General features: G+C 47.8%; 2 protein-coding genes across 2 annotated transcripts; both read right to left on the bottom strand.

Moving 5' to 3' along the window:
* Nucleotides 1-251: 251 nt before the first annotated feature.
* On the bottom strand, nucleotides 252-2926 carry LOC120666250. Its single transcript, XM_039946048.1, has 10 exons — nucleotides 2604-2926; nucleotides 2456-2519; nucleotides 2302-2367; nucleotides 1872-1949; nucleotides 1659-1794; nucleotides 1293-1563; nucleotides 1119-1203; nucleotides 907-1031; nucleotides 735-806; nucleotides 252-645 (listed from the first exon to the last, which is right to left on the bottom strand). Exons 4-10 carry the CDS (start codon nucleotides 1943-1945, stop codon nucleotides 548-550), a joined length of 861 nt encoding a protein of 286 aa, XP_039801982.1. The 5' UTR covers nucleotides 1946-1949; nucleotides 2302-2367; nucleotides 2456-2519; nucleotides 2604-2926; the 3' UTR covers nucleotides 252-547.
* An 8286-nt stretch (nucleotides 2927-11212) lies between these two features.
* Nucleotides 11213-12535, bottom strand: LOC120666249. Its single transcript, XM_039946047.1, has one exon. The coding sequence runs from the start codon at nucleotides 12194-12196 to the stop codon at nucleotides 11507-11509; it is 690 nt and encodes a 229-aa protein (XP_039801981.1). The 5' UTR covers nucleotides 12197-12535; the 3' UTR covers nucleotides 11213-11506.
* Nucleotides 12536-15443: the final 2908 nt, after the last annotated feature.

Genomic DNA, 15443 nt, shown 5'->3' with positions numbered 1-15443 from the left:
GCGCCCCCCCCCCCCCCCCCGCCCGCGTTATGTTGAACGAATAACCATAACACACTTCCAGTCATAAAGAACAATGTCCATCATTTTGTTGTATTTTACTAACCACATAAATCATACAGTTTTTTTTGAAAGGGTATCATACAGTTCACATATGAAGCCAAATAATCCTGAAAGGTCAGGACGTGCAACAAGAAAACAGACACATTGATCTGTCGATCATGCCTGGGTGCCAACAGGTTAAAATACAGGAGTGTGGAACTATCAACCATGTTTAAGCAACTTCTGGCAATCCATACGACCCAGTGATGCCTGCCTCGCTCTTCTTGTATTCAACACATGATAACCAAAATATACTATCATAGTATATTGTCCACTCAACTAAACACTTTTGAATAGCACAACCATGAATGTATTGGAAATGTAGTCTTCTTCTGGTAACATTAATACAAATTTCGAAAACATAGCAGTGATAAATAGTCTAGTGACAAACAATCTAGAAACACTTCCTAATGACCCTACATCTAATTTTCCTTGATTCCCATATCGATCAGTGTGGTAACACGGTCGCCAAGTATGCCCATCTTGCTTCAAGATATCTGTTAACGAAGCGAAGATTCTGCCTTTCCATCATTATTCGCCGAACAGCTGCAATTTACAAGATATATTGTTTTAGTCTATATGTGTGCATTAACAGATGAAACTGTTATTTAGCTTAGGATGTAGCAGTTTCTCACTTGCTAGTTGATGCCATGTGTGATGTCTTGGGTTGAAGTCCAGTGATGTGTGGTCTGAGCTCTCCAAGCATCCTGTTGGTTAAATAGGGTAGGGTTAGGGTAGGGTTAGTTAAATTGAAGATATGACTGAGGTATATTTGATCAGGTAGAGGTATATTTGATCAGGAATTACTGTGTGTAGAGTTTCGTCGCAGCATAGTGGCAATTATAATTTCCTTTTCATCTCTAGCTTTGTACCATCGTTGAAAATTCCGGCAGAAGAGGTCACTCCAAATCCCAACAATAATAAGGTGCCACCTAGAAATTTAGCATATTAATTAAGACCGTTTAGTGGTGAGGTGTGAATATATAACATATTGTTGTAGTACCGATTTGAATGCATACCTTGCATCCATTAACACAACCTCTCTATATAGCCTATTGCCCACATGCTCCAATGGCTCCATATGGACAACTATTCCCATAACATCTGAAACATTTAGTAATTTATCAACTTAAAGACTATGGATATTAAGATATTTGTAGAGCCATTACAACAAAGTAGGTTAGGAGCAGTACCTACAAATGTCTTGTTGGGTTGTCGGATCACTTCATGAAATGGCATAAGATGCTTTGGGCAGGGAGGGAACTGAAGTCGGAAGGTGTATGGCTCAACACGAGTTTTTCTGGTCAATGTCACCTCAAACCGATGCCCAATATTTCTGAATTCAAGGTCCCCCCAGTTTGGCCCAAAAACTACATCTTTCAAAATGTACTTGCATCCTTGCTGAAGTAGTGTGTCAAATCGATGGACGTTATTGCCATATGAAATTGCTTCAATTTTGGAACCCTATAGAGTTACCCAGTACAGGAGAAGTGAGCGAGATAACTATGCCTAAAACGACTTAATGATACAATTTATTTTTAGCCTTTGTAGTGACTTATAGTGGTGTCGACAAGGATGAAGTGTTGCTTATCATGATACCTAGGCTCCATAGGGAATTTAACATCTATCCTTACAATTATAGTCCAAGTCTGAGGTAGACCTCGAGAATCATCAACATCATCGAACAACTTTAAGCTGTAAGCGACACACGTTTTAGGTTGCTATATATATGTGTGTATCTTAGGTGTTCTGATTAGTGTAACTAAACTCACCAATCCGTTGCTGGATTTGGCTCCGCATACTCCGCATATGTCCTCTTACTTCCACCAAGGCGAAGTGGTGCCATTAAACTAAATATAAAATGGGGTGAAGCAGGTGTTTCACCGATTTTGGTATATTGTATGACATTAGGTGTGAACTAACCTTAAACATACACTACATGCAGCTAGTTCATTGCAGGTCGAAAAACGGAACTAATGCTGGCATTTAACATCAAGAATCATGCATTTCACACAGTTAATATTGGACAAAGCATTCAGGCAATATGCAAGCAGAGAAACTGAGCTTATTGCAGTCACGTATTACTGACTACCCAATTAACACCAGGATCAATTAAGCAAGCAAGCAGAGAAACTGAGCTTTTGTATACATCATAGCATGCACACAGGATCAATTAAGCAAGGAAACAGAGAAACTGGGCACCTGGATGTTAGCTTCTCAACGCAGCAGGCAATCACAAGAGGACACACCGATGAACGAAGCACCACACTATCAAGAATCAACAGAGAACAAAGCATTAGCTGCCGCCACCATGAGAGAGGGAACCAGAACAGAAGCGACAGGGAAACTGGGGCACCTGGATGTAACCTTCTCAATGCAGCAGGCAATCCCAAGAGGGCAGGCGACACACCGATGAACGACTATCAAGAATAAACAGGAACAAAGCATTAGCTGCCGCCACCATGGGAGGGGGAACGAGAACAGAAGCAAGAGAGGAACTGCACCTTTCGTGTGTGCGACGGAGGAGCATGGCAACACTGAGTAGAGCTGCGGCTTGTCGCGGCTCGCGGGTGCGCTCGGTCGTGGCTCACGGTCAAGGCGGTTGCCAACAACGTGGGGGGGTGACGTTTGGTGGGGGAGCTGTAACTGGCGCGGGAGCGGGCGCTGGCGCGGGAGCGGGCGCTGGCGCAGGAGCTGGCGCCAGCAGCCTCCTCGTACCGGATCCGTGCCATGGTGGTCGAATCCCGGCCGGAGAGGGACGGCGAGCCACTGCGCGGTGGGCGAGGTACGGCGGGGCGCGGGAGTGGTAAGGCGTCGGCGAGCGCGAGGAGCGGTTCAGATCCGAGGCGAGGGACGGCGAGGGGCGGCGCGGCGGGTGAGGGGCGAGGCGGCGGCGCGGCACAGCGAGGGACGGCGAGGGCGGCGTGGCAGGCGAGGGGCGACCGCGCGAGGCGTCGGCGCGAGGGAGAGCGAGAAGCGGGGGGCGACAGCCGAGGAGGCGAGCGACCGGCTGTGTGGGCCGGGAGTGGGCTGCGTTCGGCCCACGCGGCGGGGTGCGGGGAGGAGGCGACGCACGAACTACTGCTGCATTATAGGAGTAGAGATTTTTGTCACCACGTGATCTTCTACCCGCCCATAATACCCGTCCAAAATCTCTGCCGCGCGTAGGCACGCCGCGGCGTCTGACTACGGAGTGCCCGTGACGCCGAGACGACCCCAAGCCACACCCTGCACTCCGTGACAGGCGCGCCCACGCCGGGAAGCCGTCGCCGTCGGGGACCGGCAGCGCCAACACGGAGGGGGAAGGGGAGGTTGCCGGCGCCGGGGCTCCGAGCTCATGGGGGTGTTGGACGTCGGCGCCGTGGAGCCCGCATTGAAGAAGAAGCGGTCGGTGGAGGTTCGTCCGAGGCTGCGGATGACAGCCTCCGAGGCTCCGACCACTCCGACGCAGTGGTCGTGGAGATGCTCCCGTCGTGCAGGTCCAGGTCATCCAGCGTCGCGTCACCACCCGCCTCCCAGCCGCCCCCGATGGAGTCGTCGTCGTCGAAGAAGAAGAAGCTGTAGGAGTCGGCAGCGTCGAAGTAGACCGAGTTGACCGTCTTGTACATGTCGTCGCCGTCCGCCGCCACCGGCATGGCCTTGCGCGGCTGCCGAGGGTGCACCTCAGCGTTGTCATCGCTGCCGAGCTCGTGTCTCGTTGAAGGAAGAAGATAAGCCTGGATGAGTGGAGGTGAGACCGTGAGCTACGGAAAGAATAAGACCTGCTCGCTTGGGAGGATAGAAGAGCTGTTGGGCTTGGCTTGTGGGGAGTTCCTGGGCCGTGAGAAAACATAGTGGCCTGGAGAGATTTTAGATATGGTAATTACTTATTTAACTTAATATATTTGTAAATAATGACGATCACTACTACAGAACAGGCCTTTGTTCCAGCCCATTTGTCCCGGCTGCCTTTGGGCCCGGGACAAAAGGTGGCTTTTGTTCCGGGTCCAACGGCTAGCCGGGCCAGCGGGGGGATAGGGGTCTTTTGTCCCGGGTGGAGCTACCAACCGGGACAAAACTGTCCCGGTTGGTGGTACCACCCGGGACAAAAAAAGGCTAACCCTTTTGTCCCGGTTGGTAACACCAACCCGGACTAAAGGTGACCCTTTTGTCCCGGTTGGTGGCACCACCCGGGACAAAAGGCATCTTTTGTCCCGGTTGGTGTTACCAACCCGGACAAAAGGCCCCTCCACGTGATAGTTCAAAAGGAAGTTATTCTAACATCGAGTTTATGCAATACGAGGGATCAGTGAGTCCACCGAGAGAGCCACCAAGAAAGAAACTCGCCATCTCGCAGAGGTCACCATCACCGACCACCATGGGCGACGGGCCGAGTTCTGTTGGCGGCGGCGTGAAGGAGAGCTCGCTCATGTGGCCCATGCTCACTCGTGACAATTATGCCGAGTGGGCTATGCTGATGCAATGCAACTACGAGGCGTTGGAGATTTGGGAGGTGATTGACCCAGGCTCCAACCCCAAGCGCGCGCAAGATCGACAAGCCATGAGTGCGCTCTTGTGCTCTGTCCCGAAGGAGATGTGGCAGTCGCTCGGTGGCAAGAAGACGGTGAAGGAGGCGTGGGAGGCAGTGAAGTTGATGCGGGTTGGTGTGGATCGAGTCAAGGAGGTCAATGCCCAGAAGCTGATGTGCGAGTTTGAGAACCTCGCATTCAAGGATGGGGAGACCGTCGAGGAGTTCGGCATGCGGATCACAAACCTCGTCGGCCATCTCAAGACTCTTGGTGAATTGATTGACGATGATCGTGTCGACAAGAAATTCCTACGCGTGGCACCTCCCCGGTTCACGCAAGTAGTGGTTTCCATTGAGATGTTCGTCAATCTCAAGAAGCTGTCGGTGGATGAACTAGTCGGGCGACTGCGCGCGGCGGAAGAACGGTTCGATGACAATGTCGAGCAGATCACCGACAAGGCTGGCCAGCTTCTCCTCGTGGAGGAAGACTGGTTGGAGAAGCACAAGCACCGGTTCCACTCTGGGAACAAGCAGTCCGGGGGGAACAGCGGTGCCGGATCATCGAAAGGCAAGGCGGCGGCGCGTTCCGATGGCGGCGCCATAGGGCAGGTCAAACTGACCAGCGAGGGCATGCCAAGGAGAAAGGGGCGGTGCTGTAATTGTGGCATCTGGGGCCATTGGTCAGAAGACTGCAAGAGGCCCAAGAAGAAGGAGAAGAAGGTCGCTGCACAGCCGGAGGCGAACATGGCTATCGGCGGCGGCACAGTTCAGGCCGGCGCCGGCACACTGATGCTGGCAACGTGCGACATCGTGCACGAGCCAGTTCAGAGTGTCCACCTAACTGAGAAGGTGATCCCGGTGGAGGTTCCTGACGGCGTGTGGGTACTTGACACCGGCGCCAGCAATCACATGACAGGAGCACGCTCAATGCTGACACAGCTTGATGAGCGAGTTCATGGAACAGTACGCTTCGGAGACGGTTCATGCGTCAAAATCCAAGGTATGGGCTTTGTTGTGATGCAAGACCGAAACCATGGTCATAAGGTGCTGACTGATGTATACTATATCCCTGAATTGAAAAGTAACATTGTCAGTCTTGGTCAGTTAGAGGAAAGGGGTTCAAATATGTGGGTGAAAATGGTAGGTTGTGTGTGTATGATCAAGAAAGAACATTGCTAATTTCTGCTCCTAGGGCTGGAAATAGATTGTATGTGGTAAGGTTTGGTTTGGCTACACCAGTTTGCTTGCTTGCACATTCTGAAGATGAGTCCTGGCGTTGGCATGCTAGATTTGGGCATTTAAATTTCAGATCCCTGAATAATCTAAGTGCTAAAAACATGGTCACTGGTTTGCCAACTGTTCCGAGAGTAGAGAAAGTTTGTGATGGCTGTGTTCTTGATAAACAACATAGAGCTCCTTTTCCCCAAGTGTCAAGCTATAGAGCTGAGAGAGGTCTTCAGCTGGTGCATACTGATCTGTGTGGGCATATCACCCCCAAAACCATTGGTGGAGCTTCCTACTTCTTGCTAGTAGTTGATGACTTTAGTAGGTATATGTGGGTGGAGATGCTTAAGTCAAAAGATCAGGCTCTAGAGTGTTTCAAAAGGATCAAACTTAGAGCTGAGGTGGAGTGCAACAGTAAGCTGAAGGCAATTAGAACAGATAGGGGTGGTGAATTTACCTCAAATCAGTTTTCTATCTTCTGCAGCAATGGTGGAATTAAGCATTACACTACAACTCCCTACTCACCTCAACAGAATGGAGTGGTGGAGAGAAGAAACCAGACAATTGTAGAAATGGCAAGATGTATGCTCAAAAGTATGAATGTTCCATCATATTTGTGGGGTGAGGCAGTGTGTATTGCAGTATATGTATTGAACAGGTGTCCCACCAAGAGCCTGAACAACATAACCCCATTTGAAGCTTGGCATGGGAGGAAGCCCAATGTGAGTCACCTAAGAACTTTTGGCTGTGTGGCACATGTGAAAAAGATTGGCCCAAGACTGGATAAGCTAGCTGACAGATCTGCCAAAATGATTTTCATTGGGTATGGGTCAGGAACTAAAGGCTACAGATTCTTTAACCCTGCTACTTACAAATTGGTAGTGAGCAGGGATGTTGTTTTTGATGAGGGTCAGCCTTGGGACTGGGACAACAGTCAGTGCAACACAGATCAACAGGCTTCAGACACATTTATTGTTCACTATGATCTACCTATCGAAAATCCCGACAATAGTGGGAGAAGTAGTGCCTGAAGATGTCCTGTCTGAAAATGCAGGACCTGCACATTCTGAAGCTGGGGAAGGGGCTGGAGGTTCTCCTGTCACAGGTGGCTTCCCTGGTTCAGTAAACACACCTCAACAAGCTCAGCAGACACCATCCAGTCAAGAATCAATTAGTGGTCCAGTAAAATTCAGGGCACTAGCTGAGTTGTATGATCAAACTGATCATATTCAAGACTATGAGTACAGTGGGGTCTGCATGCTGGCAGCTGATGAACCAGTGAATGTAGAGCAAGCTCTTGAAGAAGAGTGTTAGAGACAAGCTATGAGAGATGAATTAGAGGCAATTGTACAGAACAAGACTTGGGAATTTTCAGAATTACCAAGCCATCACAAGGAAATTGGCCTCAAGTGGGTGTTTAAAGTCAAGGAATTTTCAGAATCCTGCTGGTAATGTTGTGAAACATAAAGCAAGGCTGGTTGTTAAAGGGTATGCACAAATCCAAGGGATTGACTATGATGAGGTTTATGCTCCTGTTGCAAGATTGGAGATAGTGAGGTTTCTGCTGGCTCTAGCTGTCCAAGGAGACTGGCAAGTGCATCATATGGATGTCAAATCTGTTTTTCTCAATGGTAATCTGTTGGAGGAAGTGTATGTGCAACAGCCACCTGGGTTCCTTGATCCTAAAGCACCTAGAAAAGTCCTCAGGCTCAGGAAAGCTCTATATGGCCTTAAGCAGGCTCCTAGAGCCTCGAATGACAGGTTAGATCAGGAATTAACCACTCTGAAATTCATTAGGAGTGCAGAAGAGCCAGCTGTGTACATAAGAGGATCTGGCAGATCACTACTTCTAGTTGGGGTGTATGTGGATGATCTAATCATCTGTGGGCCAGATACTAGTGAAATTGCAAAATTCAAGCAGCAGATGAAAAATACTTTCAGCATGAGTGATCTTGGTCTGTTAAGCTACTATTTGGGCTTGGAAGTGAAGGAAGGACCAGGAGAAATCACTATCTGTCAAAGTGCTTATGCAAACAAAATTGTGGAGATCTCTGGTATGAAAGGATGCAACCCAGTTGACACACCTATGGAACAGCATCTTAAGCTATTGCCTGGCAAACCAGAACTAGTGTCCAATGCAACTAAGTACAGAAGTATCATAGGCAGTCTAAGGTACTTGGTGAATTCTAGACCTGATCTTGCTTTCTCTGTTGGCATGGTGAGCAGGTTTACGGAGACACCGAACTCTAAACACTGGGCTGCTGTGAAAAGAATCATAAGATATGTTGCTGGGACAACTGAGTTTGGCTGCAAGTTTGTCAAAGGGTCAAATTCAGAGTTGCTTGATTATACTGACAGTGATCATGCAGGTGACATAGAAAAGAGGAAGAGTACCACTGGCATGGTTTTCTTTCTTGGGGGCAACATTATTATTTGGAATTCACAGAAACAAAGAGTGGTGTCACTGTCCTCCTGTGAATCAGAGTATATTGCAGCTGCAACAGGAGCCTGTCAAGGAGTGTGGTTGAGCAGGTTGTTAGCTGATCTGACTAATTCAGAGGTGAAGAAGTTTAGGCTTCTCATTGACAACAAATCTGCTCTAGAACTAAGCAAGAATCCAGTGTACCATGAGAGGACAAAGCACATTGACACTCGATTCCATTACATCAGAGAGTGCGTGGCTGATGGTGTGGTGGAATTGGAACATGTGAGGACTGATGACCAACTGGCAGACATCCTCACCAAGGCACTTGGGAGGATCAGATTTGCTGAACTGAGAAGGCAGCTGGGCGTCATCAAGGTTTGACAAGATTAGGGAGGTGATTTGTTGCATTTGCATCCTGTAATCTTGCCAGTTATAGTTATCACATATAGATGCATTAGTTAGCTAAGTTTAGCAACTGCATATTTCTGTAACTGCGTAGAATCTCAGGTGGCATGGCGATTGCACACGTGTGCACGCTGAGACCGCATCCTAAGGCCATGCATGTCGCACGGGTGCCGCAATCCAAGGCGCACCGTGTAGCTGCTGACCCGACGGGGGGGGGGATCAAGGCCAAGATAAGAAAGGAACAATGCATCAGAAAAGGCTGCGCCATTCGCAGTAACAAACTCTCTCGCCATCTCTCGTGTTCTGCTCGCGGCGACCGCGCTCCGGGCAACGCCGGCAGCCGCGACGATCATAGGACGGCGAGCCGCCGATCCTAACACCACTGCGGCGGCGACGCTGGCTCTAGCGGAGCGGCACGGCTGCTCGCAGCTCAAGGCGAGGTGCGTCGAGTTCATCGCCGGAGGGTCACGCGAAGATCTTGACGCGGTCTTGGAGACGGAGGGGTTCAAGGATCTGATGGTGAACAGCCCCTCGCTGCTGATCCAAGTATATTTAAGTAGATGGATGGATTTGGAAGCTATATCTGGCTAGCTAGTACCAGATTTTATGAAATTCATATCAAATAGATGGAACTTAATTATTATGAATTTCGGAGCTAGTATATGTATTATGATCATAATTTCGTCATGGAAGCTTTTAATTAATCTATTTGTCTTTGAGTTCTATGCATAATTTGTTCTTGTGAAGCATTCAAATATTATCTTCCTGAATTTATGCGTTCTAGTTTTCCTAGGGATTCGAGTGGACACATCTGTCCAATTAATGCAATTTTCGTGCTTCAAGTCTTCTTGCGTTTTCAAATAATGCATGCATGCATGGCACGGTTTGTCACTATTCTTAATAGTACAAATGATACTCGGATTTGTCGCTCGTACTCTACACTGTCCCAGAGATGCTCAAACTAATTACTATATTATTTGCAAATTTGACGTGAGATACTAGCACATTTGCCTCCTAACTCAGTGCCACTTGCAAACTTAAAAAATTTGCCTGTCATTGACACGCTCCCAGGCCAAGTGAAGCTCCAACATTCTTGGAGTAAGCTCGCATAGCTAAGCAGGCCATGGCGACCCCCAGACGTGGGCGAGGCAGGCCCTCGGATCCGGTCTCGGCCCGCCGTCTGGGAGAAGCTCACCGAACTCCTCCGCGGGCCAGGAAAATCGAAATGCGCCCCGTCTGGGCTGCCACTGCCATCATGGCCCAGTGTTGAAAAAGTTTTCCGGCCCACAAAATATTGGGCTGGGTTGGGCCTCTAGTTAATTTCGCATCATGGGCTTTTTTTTGTTTCGGCTTCACTCGAGCCCATATTATCTTTTATGCGGCGTACTTACTGTATATAATAATAATATAAACGGAAATAGCCATATGAGAACGTTTAGCAAGTGATGGAGGTGGGTGTTCGAGGAGGGAACTAGTACCGGAGTTTGACTTCTAATCTCACTCGTCTGTTTCCAATGCGTTGGGCTCAGTGGTGGAGCTTGATCTCCGATTTCAGAAGAATGAGGAGGGGCCACCCTTTGCTACAGTAAAATCACTGTTCGTTACGTGTAAATTTTGCTCAGCCGGGGGCATGGCCCCCTTCGGCCAGCATGAAGCTCCGCCCTTGGTTGGGCTTAGGGGCAAAGTTCAGCAAGGAGTTCTTATTCAACCGTTTCATTGATTGGTTTGACAATGGGAGATATTATATATAACTTAAATCATGATGAACCAGTATTTGGCTGATACGTTTAGCAGTAGAGAATTGTAACTCAACAAGCCTTGATGAACATTGAGCTCTGAAATTCTCTCCCCCATCCCACTAAAGTTCCTATAACCATGAAGGCTTGAACTCCAAGCAAGAAATTTGAAATCTTCCACCTCTAAGTTCTCCTTACCTAGTTTCCTTCCAATAATAATTCGCACCAACCAAACACTTCTTGGATTCTTTTCCAGTCAGCCAACCTCTTCAACAAGATTCATTATTCAATGCTCTTTTCCAGCCAACTAAACCCTTACTTTCAACAAGAATAATAATTATGCGCCTTACTTTCCATGCCCTAAGTATCTATCATGATAAGTGTCCATTTAATCATACAGTACTACCTGTTAACGACCATACATTGATCTAGTAGTAGCACTAGTACTAATTTAGGACACTGGTACTTGAGTGCTGAGGCTAATAATGCAGGCCCAAATCATGAAGATCTCGTAGCCTTTCTCGAATTCAAAGAATCAAACTGCTGAAAGGACATTAGCCGCACGAGCTAAACAATTATTTTTGAGCCATATGCCAGTGCCCTGTACTGAATAAATTTGGGCTTTTCATTCAGAAGGACAAAAGCTGACCTTATCTATAAACCATACCAAGTAGTTTAAGGTGACATTATTTGGTTAGCTGAATATTTGTGTTAATGCATCAGTCAAAATAATTTTAGCCCGTTTTACATGGTAAAATTATCCTGGTAACCACACTTAAATCAACGTACATACGCATATACAGTTATGCACAGTACTGACATAGTTACCATCTACTGAATATATATAGAAATATATCAAAGAAAAGAAGTACAGGACATTTATCAGAATATGTGCAATCACGTTATTTCAGCTATAGTATTTTAAGAAACAGAGGACAAAAACAAGGCTTCCGCTGAAGAACCACAAAGAAAACCATAAGCTCTCGTAAAAAGGACACCTTAGAGCATTGCATGTAGTAGGACAGGTACAACCTGCTACCTTAATTTCCCTGATCAGAGCTTTGAACCAAAGCAGAGGAAGGTTTCAGTTTCTCCAAACCTTTGCCGACTTCATGTCTTGATACCGAAGTTTGAGCACTTGATGGAGCCTCTAGAGATGTCAATCTCGATCAGGCTGTCCTCCTCGCTGATCTCCGACAAGATGTCGATGAAGTCTCGCTTGTCAAGCACCAACTCAGGAAAGAACTCGGCGTGGAGCTCCTTCTTGTATGCACATTGCTCATCCTGCTCTGCCCCCACATAATGCCCATCAACAAGAGAGATCTCAATGAGGCTCTCATCGTCATCGTCGATGTCCTCTGAGATTGAGCCCTCCTCGGTGCACTCTTCGTCGTTTGTGGTGCACTCTGAAGAATCTGATAGGCTCCCCATCAAATCCTCCGGCGCATCCTCTGTCACCTCATCTTGTGGCATAATGCTCTTCTCCTGATGCACAGCCCCCTCCATTGAAGGGGGAGCCTTACCTTTGTGGGTGGTGGCTGCTTTGAGCAGGTGTCTGAAGTTGGAGAAGAGCAAGGAGATGCAGGTGGAGATGACAAGAACCAACAATGCAAGCGAGGAAGATGCTGAGAGGGAAGAAGATGAAGAAGAAGAAGAATACATACTGTAAAGGCTACATGAAATGAGTATGAGTGTGAGTTGTATGGCCATTTGGGAGCTGGGAGGCATCAAGAAATGCTTCACAAGGGCGGGAGCTTTAGTGGCACAAATGATGCAAATGCTAAAGGAGGACGAAGCCATGATGAGGCAGGCATGAAAGAGAAAGCAAGCAAAGGTTGTGTGTTTCCCTATCAAATGGATTTTTTGAATTGGCACAAAGAGGAGAAGCAGAGGAGGAGAGTAGGGCTCACCATGGAGAATGCATCTGGAGTACCATTTTTTCTGAAACTGATGGATGGGGGCAAAGGTAACTGCAGCAGTGAATGCATAGAAAAACTGAAACTTTTTGGTGAAATGACCAGTGCCCACCACCCCTGTCCTTTGCAGCACTAGGTTATGAAGGTAACTGCTGTCTTTGCATCATGGTCAGAGTTGTTAAGTCGCATAACAGCAATATTTAAGGTGTGGTCCATTGCAGTTTGCCTATGGGATGACAAATGCAAGGCAGAGCTTTGGGGTTCTGATAAGCTTAGTAGTAAGAGGATGCCATGTGCACTGGGTTAATTAAAAGTTTACCGCATGGGCCTCACATACTCATCTCTATCACTCACTGTACCTGTCACCCTTATCAAAAGCAGGGTTTTACTTTGTTCATGAAAGGTAAGGCCGTAATGAAATTTCTCCCCTTTCCCAGCAGTCTTCCCCTTGCAATGGGAGGTGCTCAATGTTCATTCATGATTTGCCCCATCCTGTGGAAATTATTTGTTCCCAAAAATGGTGAGTATGATTCAAATGATAACCCGCGTAGAGGCCCCCGCGTCGCTCCTCGGGGCGGCTTGGGCGGAACCCCCGCTCCCGGTGCCGCCTCCCCTCCAGCGGCGCCTCACCCCCTCGCCGTCACCCGAGCAGCTGCAGGAAGTCCGTGCAGCCGCAAGAAAGGTGGCGGCGAGGCTCCAACAACCTCCTCCCCTCCTCCACTCCCCCTTCGCGCTCTTTCGGGAGGATGCCCTAGCCATGGCGGCGGCGGCTAGCTCCGGACGTCTGCGCCCAGATCCGGCCGGGGATCGGCCGGTTCCGCCACCACGGCCACCGGATCTACGTTCCCCCGAAACTCCGACGTGCCGGGGCATGCGGCGGCGGCATCCTCTCACAGGCAAGCCGCCGACATGCCATCGGATCTGCCGTCCCCTTGCGACGCCAGCGCCCTGCTGCGGGTGGCGCGTGCGTCGGGCATGCGGCTCGGCCTGCCTGCGCCGAGGTGCGGCTTCGCCCGGCAGCGGTGGTGTCGGCGCTTGGTGTGCGGCGTCCGCGGTCACCCCGAAGGCGTGTCTCGGCGCGGCTACGGTCGTCCGCGGGCGCGCGGCGCGACCTAACGGCACGGTGGCGCCTGTCGTCTTCGCGTGCTTGGTGGAGACGCTGTGTCAGCGACAGCAGCGCTCCCGCGGTTACTCGTCGTGAGGGCCTCTGGCTTCAACGATGGAGAGGCTAGCTTCGGGTTTCGCGACTACTTCTGGCGACAACATCTTCACCCTATTTTTGCCTGTGTCTTTCACGCAGTTCCAGAGGCTCGTGTCATCTTGGTTTCAATTTGCGGATTCTCTTACTCCGAAGACAGGTTTCATCTGCACTTCGTTCCGGTGGACTATGCACGTATCTATATTGGACAGTTTGTAGCATGGTATTCGCGGAAGACGAGGCTACAGATGGTTTGCTAGACTTGGAGTTCATGGTTGTTTGAAGTGGGCCAAGTCTGGTATGTTTGGTAGCATTAGCTTGGCAAGAAGGGGAGCAGCGCCAGGTGACTTTGTCTATGTGGTACTTGTTTGGTACTGATTCTTCGGTGCCAGGAAGAAATTCCAAGGTCTGACCTTAACTAGTTGTATCTGGCAATGGTCTTGCTGAAGGCATTGTTTGGATTCCGAAGAATTGCTCTCTAGGGTGAAAACCTATGATCTGGCCTTAATTGGTTGGGTTATTGCAATAGCGGTGCGTGCGCGTACCGTTTCCACATTGGTGGCGTTGTCTTAGGAGCCTTATTCGAAATCCAGGTGTTGCTATGGTAATGAAGGAGGCAAAGAGTTGAAGATAAAGTTGTATGTTGTAGTTTGCTACGGCATAATTTTTATCATGTCGCTCTTTTATTTCTTTTACTCTATAGGTTGTGTGTATCCTAGTTATGCAGAGGTCGGGTTGGATCTTAGTATGATTGTATCATCTTGATGTAATTGTCTAAGATCAATAAAGCTTCCATTTTCTAAAAAAAAATGGCGAGTCTTATAATTTGTTAATTTATTGCACATTCATATTTTCGTGGTGAATGATTAATGCGCAAGTGTGTTTCTTTTTGCTGACAGAGCTATATTTTTTATATTGTGGTATATGTATAGACAAGAAAATGTAGAAGCGAAGTATCATGCTATTTTCTAACAGTACTGGTCTTTGGGGCAACCAATCGGTATATAGATCAAACCTTCACAGAACCCATGAATTGTAAACCTGGAATCCTATGTGATAAAAAAAAACAATGCCCTTTCTCGAGTTTCATGAGCCATTAATACTGGATGAGGCAAAGATACAAGTTTAGTAAACACATCAACGGACCTGAGTCAAATTAGATCTACTTTGGAATGGTCCTCCTCAATCACCTCAATGAAATCTTTTAAATATGAAGGCCCAGAAGTATTATATCTACAGTGTCAGAGTAGGATTGCAAAGTAGCATATCAGAGTATCAGACAAGCATGCAAGTTAAAATAGCCACCGACAGTACAAGCTTTGAATGAAACGCTTAGCATCCGGTAGTTTCCCCATTCCCAGGGTACTCTAAAAGCCTATTTGTTTTCTGATCAGATCTCTAAAAGACTATGTGTTGCCAGGATATGCTTACAGGTAGGTACAACAAGGTGCTGCAAATGACAAATGCTAATCTGTTATATGCAAATATATATAACAAGATCAAAGGTAACCTTTACATACTTTGAACAACATATATACTACTAAATAGTATTTTCTAATGCCTCCAGAACTTTGGTTTTTTTTCTGTTCTCATTACAGAACAGTAGGTCAGCTAAATAGTACTAAATATTAATGCTAACTTTCCTTCATTATATTTGATTTTTGTAACAGAGGACTCGGTAACATTGCAATGTCAAACAACCTAGATCAAGTATTGTGTATGAGTTCAAGTCCACCTGTTCATCCACAAATCAGTTCTCAGCTTCTTGCTCATGTACAGAATGGTGCGATTGATGCACAGAAACATGGACTGATATGTATCTGTCGGTACCCTAGGATTGGGGTACCCCCTCTTGCTGTGCCTAGGCAAGAGTCTCGTAGTTATCCTTAACTACGCCTCGACGGCTGGGCGAACGGACCCCTGTAGTCCGGAG

The sequence above is a fragment of the Panicum virgatum genome, chromosome 3N, assembly GCF_016808335.1.
Source record: "Panicum virgatum strain AP13 chromosome 3N, P.virgatum_v5, whole genome shotgun sequence".
Classification (NCBI taxonomy): domain Eukaryota; kingdom Viridiplantae; phylum Streptophyta; class Magnoliopsida; order Poales; family Poaceae; genus Panicum; species Panicum virgatum.
Note: the sequence above shows the minus strand (reverse complement) of the source record. Positions and strands in the feature narration are given on the sequence as shown.

Excerpts from the sequence above, each read along its gene's own strand:
- LOC120666250 (XM_039946048.1), bottom strand. The coding sequence starts at position 1,945 with ATGGCACCACTTCGCCTTGGTGGAAGTAAGAGGACATATGCGGAGTAT. Across the intron at positions 1,564-1,658 it reads TCATCCTTGTCGACACCACT|GGTTCCAAAATTGAAGCAAT; the intron begins ATAAGTCACTAC and ends GTAACTCTATAG. Across the intron at positions 807-906 it reads GCGACGAAACTCTACACACA|GATGCTTGGAGAGCTCAGAC; the intron begins GTAATTCCTGAT and ends TTTAACCAACAG.
- LOC120666249 (XM_039946047.1), bottom strand. The coding sequence starts at position 12,196 with ATGGCTTCGTCCTCCTTTAGCATTTGCATCATTTGTGCCACTAAAGCT.